General features: G+C 46.1%; 1 protein-coding gene across 12 annotated transcripts in view; it reads right to left on the bottom strand.

The window, feature by feature from the left end:
* LOC124190269 (dystrophin, isoforms A/C/F/G/H-like) overlaps window positions 1–13,657 on the bottom strand; it is a 50,183-nt gene that overhangs the window by 26,351 nt on the left and 10,175 nt on the right. For 5 of the 12 annotated variants that reach the window (XM_046582882.1, XM_046582886.1, XM_046582883.1 and 2 more), the window contains 16 exons: window positions 13,483–13,656; window positions 13,251–13,394; window positions 12,995–13,177; window positions 12,715–12,897; window positions 8,627–12,124; window positions 8,407–8,556; window positions 8,167–8,337; window positions 6,207–6,347; window positions 5,540–5,875; window positions 5,285–5,460; window positions 5,033–5,209; window positions 4,787–4,930; window positions 4,509–4,582; window positions 4,332–4,438; window positions 4,149–4,247; window positions 2,203–2,317 (listed from right to left, as the gene is read on the bottom strand). In XM_046582882.1, the coding sequence (XP_046438838.1) occupies window positions 2,203–2,317; window positions 4,149–4,247; window positions 4,332–4,438; window positions 4,509–4,582; window positions 4,787–4,930; window positions 5,033–5,209; window positions 5,285–5,460; window positions 5,540–5,875; window positions 6,207–6,347; window positions 8,167–8,337; window positions 8,407–8,556; window positions 8,627–12,124; window positions 12,715–12,897; window positions 12,995–13,177; window positions 13,251–13,394; window positions 13,483–13,656 (5,872 nt within the window). The remainder of the gene's footprint in view (window positions 1–2,202; window positions 2,318–4,148; window positions 4,248–4,331; window positions 4,439–4,508; window positions 4,583–4,786; window positions 4,931–5,032; window positions 5,210–5,284; window positions 5,461–5,539; window positions 5,876–6,206; window positions 6,348–8,166; window positions 8,338–8,406; window positions 8,557–8,626; window positions 12,125–12,714; window positions 12,898–12,994; window positions 13,178–13,250; window positions 13,395–13,482; window position 13,657) is intronic. The other 7 variants (XM_046582892.1, XM_046582893.1, XM_046582894.1 and 4 more) reach the window with 3 other exon arrangements.

Here is a 13,657-nt window from a genome sequence, read left to right as displayed (position 1 = left end):
CTAATAACTCAGTGCGTGCGCCGGAAGAGCGGAGAATGTCACCCAAGGCCTCTCCAGCAAGAATCAATAGCTGGGGAGACATGGGACCCTCTAGTCCTTTGCATGAGGTTGAGGAGTGTGTGGAGTGGTGGAGTCAAGAGATACCGAGGTATAAGCTAGTGGCGGGAATTGTCATCAATCCGTGAAATAAATGCCCACCCACCCATCCCAATGCCAGTCGCGACACACTTTCATCTGCCTCTTTTCTGTAGATGTCATCTCATCGTGCTAGATGGATATTAAGCGAGCAATATCCTCGACCGGCGTAGTACGAGACTCTTTTAACCAATGGTTGCATTGACATCAAGTCTATAGTGATTGGGTGGATAGAAAAAGCCGAGCAACATTCAATAAAAGCAAGTCACGGAATGAGCAGCCGCAGCTTTTTTCTTCTTCTTCTTCTTCTTACATCCAGCGGAAGAACTGCTTGGCTTCTGGCACTGTTTTTTTGACGGAGGACCAGCAGCTGGGCCATACGTAGGTCAAAATTGAGAATCAAATAAACTGGAACGTCGGCTGTTTCTTGTTTTTCCCCTTTTTGTATTCCTTTTCTTTCTGTTGCCTTTTGTCAATCGATATAATCCCCGAGGCACTATTATGGTAAACATCTGAGAGATGAGACGTCATTCGATACTCCCACCCCTTCCATCGTCGACTAGTACGAGACGCAAGGCGATAAAAGGGGTAGGAGGAGAGGAGGGAGGAGGTCTGCGAGAGAGAGAGGATCATCGTAATGAAAGGCAATTATACAAAGCTCGGAGAACGTTGGATTGAATGTCTCCTGAATACACAACCCCCTTCCATATCAATTCAATTTTCAGATCCTGGTAGAATACCCAGGAAAGTTCATCGGCCCAGACAATTACGATGATTTCAAATCTATTCTTCTTCGTCATCCTCCCCCGTCAAAGGACTTCCCACCTGCCTTCATTATCAAAGCTGAGGACCCTGTTTTCCAACACTTTCACATCACAGTTGTCGTGTACGCCGACGTGAAACGCGAGGGAATCAATAACTGATTGCAGGATTGACATATTCCGAGGTTCTTGATAAGATGGACCACCATTACAGAATGAAACCGAGGCGAAGAGGAATAAGAAATGAAAAGCAAGACGGAGAAGATTTTATGATGAACGATAAGAGAAGCAAACGAAAAAAGAACGAAATAAGAGGAGAGCCGGGACTTGATAACGACCCCTAATTTCAGCTTGAACGATCACTACTTGCTACGCAGTAAAAAAACCAGAGGGGGAAATGCTCGATCCCGCAGTGAAAAAGGGAAGATGGATGAAAACAGGGATAGAAGAAAAGCGGAGGAAAAGACGCCGGACAACATAAAAAAAAGGAGCAAAGAAAAAGAGAGGAATGATCAGATTCCTTCTTTTCGTCTCTCTCTCTCTGTGTGTGTGTGTGTAAGCTAATCCGATTGCTCCATCCCCACCCCACCTTCCATCTTATGCGCTATCCTCCCGCAGAAGACTGCTGGACTACTGAGGCCGGCTTTGGGCGGCAAGTCTTCCAATCTCGTCTGATGATGACCCGTGGTCGATTTGCACGCAGCGACTTTTTCTCTTTTTATATACGACCTCTCGAGACCAACCGGCGTCGTTTCGGGCGTTGCTAACGGCCGCAAACCAGCAAAGAGAAGGAAAGAAAAAGAAAAAAGATAACAAGGACACAAATCCTTCTGGATTTAGTCTTTCGACCGAGTGCTGACCGATGAGATAACAAAGAGACATCGACATCTACACAGACGCAGTCTCCTTTTCAATGAATGGCCATCTGAAATTTGGGGGGGGGGGGGGAGAAATCAAAGTGGAAATAGAAACGGGGAGACACAGAGAGAGCCGGCGCAGTCACGCAATGACATCATTCTTTTTCCCGCACAACCAATACATAAAAGGGGGGGAGAGGCTTTTCGATTGATCAAGCAAAGCAATTATTCGAGGCGTAGAAGCCGGCTATTTGCTAAAAAAAAGGGATGGAGACTTGATTTCCCCTTGAAAAATTTAGAATGGCGCAACCTAATCTGGAAACCCTTTTCAGAGTAGCGCACAAAACACGCGTACGCTCGCTGAACAAACAAAAAAAAAATCCTTTAGCGACGCGCCGACAAAAGGAGTGACGACTATATGGTTGAAAAAAAAAATATATGGTGTTTACCTTGTGCCGGTAACTGTTTGCCGCCGGTGGGCGGTGCTCCATCCTTAATACTTTCGGCCGTCTGGACGAGCTCGTCCAATTGTGGTTTCTTCTGCTCCAGTTCTCGTAAGACATTCTACGGAAAAAAAAAGAAAAAGAAGGAAAAATATTGATTACCATGAACACCAACCAAGTCGAGTGTGAAAGAAAGAAAGAAGAAAAAAAAACAAGACTATAAAAATGGGGTGGCATTTTTTATCGATCCGTTCGTTCGTTACTTTTCCAGCGAAGCATCGCTATTTCTGTCACATTCCACCATCGACAACGAGTCAACACTCTTGGCTGGCACGACAACAACAACGTCGAACCCGACGACAAGAAAATTGCAGGTGCTCAGGTAACCGGCACGTACAACACCGTATAATGTCCAACACAATGCGGAGTAAAAAAATAAATAAATAAATAAAAAGCGACGGTTGTTGGCCATAACGGATTTCTTTCTTTTCAAAATGAAGGCAATTTGACGTTGCACAGAAAAACAACCTGCAACTGCAAAGCTATTCCCTTGATGTTTCGTGTCTACTTGGGCACGGACGTGAGCTGGATTTCCAACTTCATTGCAGACAATATCAAAGTACGAGGGACATTCTCTAGGCTCCCCTAGTCTAGAATTCATGTGACGAGATACTTTTTTCGACCAGTTTTTCTTTTTTAAGTGTTGAGCTTAATCTGACAGCGACGAAAATGAAAACAAAACAACCACAAAAAAATAGATCCGGCTTTTTTTTTTTTACAAAGGCTTCCGGGATTGCAAGTGACGCTACGTAAAACCTTTATCTCATCAGCTTTATGGTTTGGTTCGTTTTTTTCTCTTTTTCCCTGCACGGAGAAGACTTTCAAAAACGTAACATTATTGAACCGGGCACACAAAACAGTTTCCTCTTGCCGTAACAACTCACTTTGAACCGCAGTTGGATCGTCCCTGTCGGCTGCCAGGAACCCCTTATTCCCGACATTGGTACACTTGGTTGAATTACGGTGCCGCAAACAAAATGAGTAAACAATCCGGTTTCACATACACAAAAGACGCAAAGCCGTCACCAAAGCATCCAGCACGGTCACAGCGCCGTCCCTGGCCGAAATATTCACAGTCTACGCACGCTTTATCCGCTTTCACCACCCAGCGACACAAACCGTTAAGACGAGGATACGGGAACAGACTAGGGTCTCGGGCCGGTGCGGGCTGTTATAGGGGAGGACGCGGCCGTGTATATATCGATGGATCTACTCCGACTCCCGACTCGGCTCGCTCCACGCATGCTCCGAATTTGCCTCTTTTTCCTATCCTTGTGCACACAAAAGTCATCTCCAAAGACTGTGAAAATATTGGGAAGACGACGGAAGAAAAGGCGAGGAAAGAAAAGTTTTCTATTTTCTTCATCCCCTGTCTCCTTTCCCGATCAGGATCGTAAACGATGTCTCAGTTCCGGAAAAACTTGTTAACATCGACTTTTCTCCGTCACTTCCTATATTTATTTTGGGATAGGGGGGGGGGGGGGGCGTCACATACTATCAAAACTTAAGGCGAAATCAACTTGCCAGTATTCTTTGGGGATGATTTTTAAAAATATTGAAGGGGAGCAATCGATTTGGAAATGTGAATTGGCTGCAGTCAGGATCTCTCCCCCCGACCCAGCCACTCGATGAAAATTCTTATTACACGCGGCAGATTTTCGTCGGCGAATCAATCTCGACACCGCTCTTGATGGTGCCGGCCCTGCTGTTCTCGTACGTTAGCACTTGAGACTTGATTGAGCCTACGTCAATCAAGGAAATCTAATGGACGAGACGAGCCAAGCGGAGCTCCTTTTTTTCCGGCCATCCCTCTAGAGACGAGTCTTTACGGCGTGTGTGCAACAAAACACAAGGAACACTAGGGGGAGAAAAAAAGAATAAGAGAAACGGACCTTTTGTTTCTCCAGGAGCATAAGGACGTCGTCGCTATCGCCAACGATGGCCACTTGCTGTTTCAGCATCGTTTCCAAAACCGTAAGCCAATCTCGGATCTAAGGATGCAAGAAAGTGCGTTAGACAACAAAAATGATAACGGAGAATGACAGGCAGACAGAAAAAAAAGAGAGGGGACAAACCTGCAGGATTGATTTGTCCAGACTGGCGACAATGGTGCTGGGAGTCGTCGGTGGCGTCTCTTTTGCGCTGTGGACAGTCAGATCCGATTCCGAACCGTTGGATTCATCTGTCATTTGTAATCCGATCGGTGAGCAATTCTGCAAGAGCAATCAAGTCACAATTGTTCAACGTATTACCTTTCTTTGGTGGTGACATGACTAATGGAGTCAATTTGGCAACCGGTAAGGGGCTACCATCCAGCGAAGTCAACCTGTGGACATGGAATCGCAATTCATATTTCATTATATACATCCGCCGCCATTAAAAATGTACGTCTCCTCCTTTGGTCTGGTTTAGCGTCAGACAGGACAATAAAAAAACGTGACTGGCAGTTTACAGGGGGGATGATGGCCCCCGCTGTCGTCCCGTTTATATATATCAGATCGATAAAAAGTCATAAAAGAAACAAACGCACCGCTGACGAACGGCGGCCAATCCGGAGAGAAGTGACCTCCACCTTTTTCCCAGCATATCCTGTTTCTCCCGCAGTAGGACGGCATCAGCCGTGCTGCATTCGGCGGCCACCTCGCGGCATGTCGACGTTATGTTGCTCATCACCCTATTTGAAACAGGAAATTGTTAATACAGATCATCATCTTCTGAACTTTAGACAGGAACAAAAACAATAACAGCAACAACTGCACTGGGCTACGGAAATTACTTATGACGGGCGGTCACTTGCGACTCGAGCTCTTTCAGTTTGTCCTTCCTTTCAGCCCGATTGTGGATTTCGCTCTGCAGGTTGACCAGCGACGATTCGGCTGCGGTTAGCCAATCCTCGAAATCCTTCATGTCGGCGTGAAGTGTCCGCCATGTGGTCTGCGATTGATGCACTCGACTGGAAATGCAAGAACAAAATCCAATTAGAATTCGGAATTGAAAAAGGAAAATAATATCTCCGTTTTTTTCTTACGCTTGCTTCTCGACGAAGGTCCGGTTCAATAAGGTCCATTCTTCTCTCAACTTGTCAAGGACGCGCTGGATCTGTTCCTTTTGCTGTTGGGCCTCAGCGGCTTCGACGGCATCGTCTTTCTCGCGATTATAAGTATCGACATCGCCCTTGAGCGTGTAGAGCGCAGTCTTGACGACCTTTAAAAAAAGATCAAAAGAGGGAAAATGTCAAAAGAAGTACGTGGAATCGAGGCCTTTCAAGGATCGGTATACATACCTTGATGGAGTCTTCTTGGCCGCTAAGCTGCTCGTAGTGCTTCAAATTGAGAGGTGGACTGTGCATCTGGCGCGAGACGGAAGCAATAGCTTCGCGGAGTTTGTTGACACGAGTCACGAAATCTGGTCCGCCCATGTCGTCGGATAGATCGGCAGCGAGCGCCGACGATTCCTTTGTCTGGAAGTCGACAAATTGCCGTTGTAGATCCTGCCAGCGTATCGTCAACGAACTGATCAATGCCTGGTACTCGAGCACTTGCTGCTCCTTCAACTTGCCGGCCGCTTCGGTCAGCTGGCGAATGTCGCTCTGCCGTCGGTTGAGCTCCTCTTCCAACGACTGAGAGCCAAACGGGAAAAGAAACCAAATTTTAACAAATCATGTAGCACCAGAATGAGGGATCAACAAAAACGCCGCCAGCCAATGGTTTCCTGCTTAGCTGGTCGGGTTCCAACCGACACCGCACACATATCCGATGGTCAGAACTGGGAATAAACTGATACAGTCACGCTATCTTTCGATTCACGATACTGCCAGAAATACGAGGCGCATTGTTTCGGCTATTGTATCCATTTAGCAGGAAAGGATCCATACGGCCGGGGGGAGGGAAATCGATAGCATATGATGGCCGTTTCACTTATTTAAATTCTAAATCGGCTGAGATTTTTACCTCTATTTGGGATTGATCGTTGATGCGCGTCACGTGATCCAACGTTTGGGCGATATTGGCCAACCAGAGCTGCAGCTGTTCCGTCTTCTTTTGGCAGTCCTTTAGGGTCAGCTCTTGCTCCACCTGACGTTGGCGCCGCACCTGTCATGTAACGTTAGGAAGAAAAAAAAATCAACATCATTGGTAAGGCTTCTTCGATTGTCTATCCCACTCTCGGTCTATTTATTATCATTATCCTTTTTTTCCCCGTGAGAAGAAGAAAAAGGAAAGAACTTTCGAGCTTTCCCATCTCTTTGCATCGACAGGCTTCCGTCACCAGCCCATTTGAGATTTTGCTTTGACCCTTTTGCTTCTCCCTTTCATTTTCACGGCTTGCCCCTATCGGCCAGCGAAACTTTTCGAGGAATGCCGCACGAGCGATTGACACGAACCGCAAAACAAAAAGAAAGAAAGGCTCGCGCTGGGAAGCCGAGAACAAAAAAGAGACGGCAGTCGTAAGAGTTGACACACGGATGAAGGCAGCATAAGAGTGGGCACCGCATTCTTGGCCGGCGATCAACTTTCAAAAGGGCACACACACACACACATACGGTACACACAAACAAGATGGATCATTTCCCTAGGCACTACCTGCTCCGATTGCATCAAACTGTACCACATCACGACGGCTGGAAAACGTGGGACGGACACGCTACTCGACAACTAACGTCCGGACTAGTCGCTCGCTGTCCGGCACATACGCCCAAACGCAGAAGAAAAACGGCCATAAAAAGGTTTCTAGCCAAACTAGCGACGGCTTTTTCCCCCGAATAAACAATACAGGAGGGTTGGAAAACGGTAGAATGGAGGAGAATCATCGCGGCGGAGGGAGGAGCAGTGAATGGAAAGGAAAAGAGAATCGAATAGGTTCAGAAAACTAAGAGAGAAAGAGAGAGAGAGAGAGAACAACAAATAACAAATGAAGAACCCTAAAAACTCGTGAGCCAGGCTAAATATAAGGGAGGAAAAATAGAAAATAAAACACTACAAAACTCGATGGACCTCGTGCGCTGGCGCGTGGCGAACCAAAACTCGTAGAACTGCTTTTGTTGCTTGCGGTCGGTTTCAACTGTTTTTCACTCTCTCGCACCCTCCTCTCTTGCTCTTTAGTGCGCTGTGTGGCGGCGGTTCACTATTCGACACACACTTCACATTGGAGCCCTCCTAAACAGCAGCCGGGAAATCCTTAGGACACAAACAAGGGGCCCAGCAAGACTCTTCTAGCTACCGGTAGCTCTGTACAATGTCTCGTGACAGACTCTGGCGACTTGGACGACAAGAGAGTGAACGGAGGAGGTGTAGTAGTAGTGAAGTTGTTGTGGGAGTGAGAGATCGTATATGGCCGGAACACATTACATCAGTCGGTGGGGTATTGGGTGGGGGGGGTCCGTCCCGAGTTCCGCTTATCAGAAGGAGTCGTATCGCCTAGAGCGAATAACGAAAGAGAACCGCGCTGCCTTTAGTCTCTCATCTTGCACAACTCCTCCTACTACTCCAACCAGCCGCCACCTCCATTGCCGCTATTTCGGGAATGCGTAAACTAGCCACCAACCGCTCGGCTCTCGTCTACTGCTGCTCCCTCCTGACGTCGGAGCGAAGCTGGAAAAACTGGGTTTATTTTTACTACGTCAACCCGCTCCTCGGCAGACACGTTCCAGAACATTAAACGACGCAGGCCGCCGCCTCCCACCCCCCACTCCTCCAAACCCCACTCCCGTCGCCAACCATCCCGTTCGGTTTTGTTTCTTTACTGGTCTCCTTTTCACTCGACCATTCCTCCATTTCTCTCCTATTCCATAGCTATTCCGTGGTGGTTCCATGTTGACAGATACTTGAGCTCGCCTCTATCTCGACTCTCTTGAAATCCAATTCGGCCCAACATGGAAAAATAATGAAAGAATTCTTTGAGTTTTTTCGTCACCTCGCTGCTGGCTTTGAGGGCAGTGCGGGCCACACGCAATTCACCCGTGGTCGTGTTGATACGCAGGGCACGTTCCAGGTCCACTTTCTGCACTTGAAGGACTAGACTATCGCCACGACTGATGAGCGTCGCAACGTCTGGATCCAGCAAAGACAATTCCATTTCGGCACTCTGAGCGAAAAATAGCAAAGGAAACTAATCATGATTGATCGATCGTCATCGATTTTATTCAATACTGACCTCGAGATCATTGGGGGAAGACGGTGAGAACTTGGCACTGACTTCATCGATCCTCCGCGACATCAGCTTCACTTCCGCATTGAATTCGGCAATCTCTTTCTCCAGCGGAGACTCTTGCACAACAATGACGGGCGATTCTTCTTTTTTCTGCTATTGTGTGCCAAAATTGAAATTTAAAAGGTTGGACTTGTTTGGATGGAAAAAAAAATTGACTCTTTACCTGTTGAGTTTGATCCGGTTCGATGTCGCTCTCCGACGAAGAGGAGCTGCTCGATGATGAATCGGTATGGGAGAAAACCACCTCGCTGTCAATCTCCTTGTCACTACCATAGAAACTGTCAACATCCTCGTTGGCTTTGGATTCTGCAACAATGACTCCGGCAGCAAAGACTTCGCCATCCGAGAGAGGCGCAGAGATTTCTTCGGCGGCTTCCATGGAAGCTACCAAACGATTTAAATCGGCATCGATTTCCTGTAAGGTCGTCGCGGCCGCTGGTGGTTCAACCTCCGTGTCTGGCGTTGTCGTCGCCTGCATCTCTTCCACCTGCAATGGGATTGTTTGGGGTTGGATTATCGACGTAAGTTCTGCCGGTTGGACAGGAGTGGAAACATGCAAGCGGCCAGTGTAACCGCAAAAGTCCGTCTGAGTCCCTTCGTCACGCGAGACTTTACGTGGCGGCCTGACATTGCTGACCGACAGCCCTCGCTGTGTGGGATCGTTCGCATCCTCTCCACTCACTTCGTTTGCAGCTAATAGGATGCTTCCTGTCTGGTTTGAAATATCAAGATCCGCTTCGAGCGGACGATTTTGATCGAGTGGACACTTCAGAACAATCGCTTCCTTTTCACCATCAATCAAAACTGCTATAATCTCGGTGCTATCGGATTTGATTGGCCCTTCGTCAACCTCAATAGGATTGTCCAACACGGCAATGTTTTCAACAATGGGAATTTCTTCTTGGACGTTATCGCTTTTTGACGAAGAGATGCTCGAGGTCGAGCAAGAAACGGTTTTCGACAAGGCCACGTCAACATTCGGGATTTCTTCCACAACGTGAAGTTGCTCGTCTTTAACAATTATGACTTCTTCTCCTTCTTCTTTGAGATCATCGATCGCAATAGGCTCTTCCAAAAGTGGTTCGGTGGCTGGAGCCTGGCTGTCTTCGACTGTAACCTCAATGGAAGGCACAACGTGAAGATGGATATCCTCGCTGACCTCAACGACCTGGCCTTTTTCTTCCTCTAAATCTTTCTCGGACGAGCTGCTCGATGATGAACGAGTATGTGACATAACAACGTCAACATGGGGTTCTTGCGTGACTTCAAGTTGCTCGTCATTCACAGCTGTGGCATCTTCTTCTTTAACGTTTTCCACTTGAATAGGATCTAATTCTTCAATTACGTCGACTTCAGCAGAAACATATTCTTTCATTTCGTCGATCTCGATTGGATCTTCAACGAGTAGAACTTCTTTTTCTTCGACTTTAGTTTCTTCGACTTTAGTTTCTTCGACTTTAGTTTCTTCGACTTTAATTTCTTCGACTTTACTTTCTTCGACTGTAATTTCTTCAACTTTAATTTCATCGACAATTTTGACTTCTTCGACAATTTTGACTTCTAATTTGATTTCTTCGATTGCAGGTAAATCTTGTGACTGACAGCCTTCAAAGTCAATTGTTGTTTCTTCTTCGATATCGCCTTTCAAAGAAGAGTTGCTGAAGGATGATTCGGACTGTAATTCACTTTGAAGCTCTTCCAAAACGTGATGCTGGTTTTCTTCTAAGGCTGTGATTATTTCCTCAACAGGATTGGCCATTACTTCAACAGGATCTTCCACGATTTGGGGTTCGACATCTTCTACGACAGAGACATTTTCTTGCACTCCTTTGTCGATCGCAATAACATCTTCCAAAACCTGAGGCTGCTCTTCTTCGATGTACAGAACTTTGTTGTCAATTTCGTCAACCTTCATTTCAAAATGTTCCTCCATTATTTCGGGCTGTTCATCTTCATTGGCTGGAACTTTATTGCCGACTTCGGTTTCCTCCATTTCAGCAGATTCCTCTGTAGCTTGGGTTTGTTCATCATCAATGGCTAGAACTTTGTTTTCAATTTTCTCAACTTTCATCTCAATGGGATCCTCCATAACTTCATTCTGGACGTCCTTAACTGCTGTAACCTCTTGTTGATTGGCGTCATCAACGTCAACGGCATCTTCCAAAACTTTAATTTCTTCGTTTACAGCGACTGAAACTTTCTCCATCTTAACGTCAATGGCAGGTAAAACTTTAAGCTGGTCTTCTTCTTCTGCAACGACGGAAATATCTTTTTCTTCTTCTGCAACAACGGGAATATCTTTTTCTTCTTCATCTTCGCTGTCTGAAGAGGAACTGGAACTGCTCTCTGACGAATCGTGAGGTGAAATTGTTATTTGACTGCGAGAATTCGCCAACACTTGAAGCTGATCATCAAAATGAGCTGGGACATCTTCGTCAACTTCAACGACCATTACTTCAATGGGATCTTCCAGAATTTCAGGCTGGATCTCTTTCACGACTGCTACACTATCGACGGCCTTTATTACCTCATCCATATCTATAACTTCAGCCTGAACGGCTCTCACGACTGTAACTTCTTCTTCTACAGTATCAGCATCCTTTACTAGCTCAGCGGAGTGTAACATTTTTATCTGGTCGTCCTCAATGACTGGAACTTCTGTTACAACATCAGGAGTTAGAACCTCTTGTACAAGTGGAACTTCTTCCCGATCAACATCATCGGCCTTGGCGGAAGCATTGGAGAAAGCTTGATAAAGAGCATTCAGCTCTACCATTGCTGGTGTAGATGGAGGAGTGCCAGTGGTGATGGGAGAATCGCAAGGATCTTGTGACGTGTTTGGAAGTTTCTGAAAGTTGAAACGTTCAATGACCAACTGTTCGAAAGTCACTTGGTTTTGGACGGTCACTTCTTCAACACGCTCTACGACAGTGGTCACGCTTTGGTGTTCTTCATCAACTGTTATTGTTGGATAGGTCCAAGCCTCTTCTTCCGGCGTGAGAAAATCGTCCGGAGTAATGGGTCTGGAGTTCAGAACTTCCATGCTCGGTAACTCGGGACTGGGTAAATTGCCGGCTTGGACTTCAACGACGTACGATTCATCCAGTTTAAGAATTTGGATTTTATGGTCTTCAGTATTTGGATTTTCAAAATTTTTAACGCTGCCAGATTCGGACGACTGACTGGAATTGTCGGAAGACGAAGTGGAATCGATCATCATTTCTTCATCCTCTTCATTGAAATCTTCCACGTTACCACGGATGACTTCCAGGCCACTCCTGCTAGTACGCTCATGTGCATAGGCCTCCTTTTCTTGTTCGTCAAAATCTTCAAAGGCCGCATTAAAGTAGCCTAGAGTGTCCGCAGAATCCGATCGACCAGGTCCATCCATCTCGTCGTCTTTGAATGCATTGGGCTCTTCAGATTCTCCATCGATGATAAGTTCTTTAGGATCCATATCTTCAGTGAGAGTCGGCGATGCTGGCAGTTCCAAACAAGCCTTTTGTATAGGGGGCGATCCGGGATCAGTAAACTGGCGGACTGATGTCAGTACTACACTGCGGTACATGCGGATGGGCACGTCGCCGTTTCGATTTTGTTGCGGCAAATGCGGAGATGAAGGTTCTTCAGCCTCCTCAAAAACGTCAGGGTCACCCTCGCCCTGCATTAACCAACGCTTTTTTTGTAACTGTCGATCCTTTCTCAATGTTAGCTGTCAACCGGAACCGAAAAGCTACTGGTGAACCTTGGGTGATGCTCCCCGGGAGCATGTGTTGATCACCCGAAAGCACTACGACAAAAACCAACGCGAAACCCCGAAAAAGGTTAAACAACAACTAAATATGTATCAGCAGAGGAGGCGATTTTTTTGAAAAAGCTGTGTCGGTGAACGAGTAGCTGACTATCTAAAAAAGAAATTTGAGACGGGCTGCACTGCGGTAACGTGAAGAGGCGATACGATAGCCCGTAGCCCGAGAAGTAACAAAAACAAAACACACAACGAAGCAACTGGATTTCAATACTAGATAACGCTCAGCGGAGTAGAGGAGATTTAGCATACGGGTGTTAACAGATACGCGCAACAACCACAACCGTTCGACGACGCATTAATTTGTTTTGTCGGGGGTTTTTTTTTGTGTGTGTTTGTGTTGTTTTCTTTTTTTTTTTGTAAGCGGTTACATGAAAGGGGAATTACTTAATGAAAAGGGGAAAACAAAGCGACTGAGGTATAAAGAAATTGATTTTTTTTACCTTGAGACTGACGATTTTGTTCTTAAGACGCTCTTCGATGCGTTGCCACTCTTGCGTGATGTCTTCGACTCGCTCGCGCAGCATTTCAAGCAAGCTTGGTTCACAGAGTCCACAGAAAGCTCCGTAATTGTCCCGAATACTATCCATCTTGGGCTGACTGCTAACCATGTCGTCGAGGCATTTCTATAATTAAAAAATATTAAATAATATGATAAAAAAAAATCCATTTTCCCCTTGACTGCCAACAGGAAAATAATCCTCAAAAACTAATTTGAATTACCTCGTAAAAGCGAATTTCTTCGACTGGGTTTGGGTTGTCGACAAAGGTATCTTCTGTCTTGTGGATATCCGTTACCAGGTTATTGAGCCAGTCGGCCATAGAATTGAGGTCCAAATTTAATTGATAGCTTAGCTGCAGAGCCCTTTCCAGGGTCTCTCTGGCAACCGCCACTTGCTCTCCGAGCTGAACATAAAAGAACATTATGAGTTGTCGAAACTACCATTTTATGATTAAATATAAACCCGGGAATTCATACTCGATTGTACAGCGCTTTCATCGCATCCAGCTCTGCACTCACAGTGAGCTTATCCTCCACCAATTCGTCTTCAACCTGCTGGCGACCTTCGCGCAAAACTGCTTCCACCTCAGTTTTGATATCGCTCAGACTAGCGTAAAAGCGCTGTTGAATGATAACAGGGAAAAAAATAGCACCAATAGTCGCGTTATGAGATATTTAGAGATAAGCTAAAGCGGGAAAATATGGTTACAATGCAGTTGTTTAGTTGTCCTTCGATGGCCTCGCAATCGTCGGAAGCCAGTTCAATGTAACACATACTCTGCTCAAGATCTCTCAAGACCCTTAGCATACGCTCTAGTCGCGGTTCCAATTCAGATGGATTTTGAAACTTTCGAAACTTATTCCTGACGTCTTGCAGCGTAGCC

This window comes from Daphnia pulex, chromosome 3 (assembly GCF_021134715.1).
Source record: "Daphnia pulex isolate KAP4 chromosome 3, ASM2113471v1".
Taxonomy (NCBI): Eukaryota; Metazoa; Arthropoda; class Branchiopoda; order Diplostraca; family Daphniidae; genus Daphnia; species Daphnia pulex.
The sequence above is the reverse complement of the archived record's forward strand: the minus strand, read 5'-3'. Positions and strand labels throughout refer to the sequence as shown.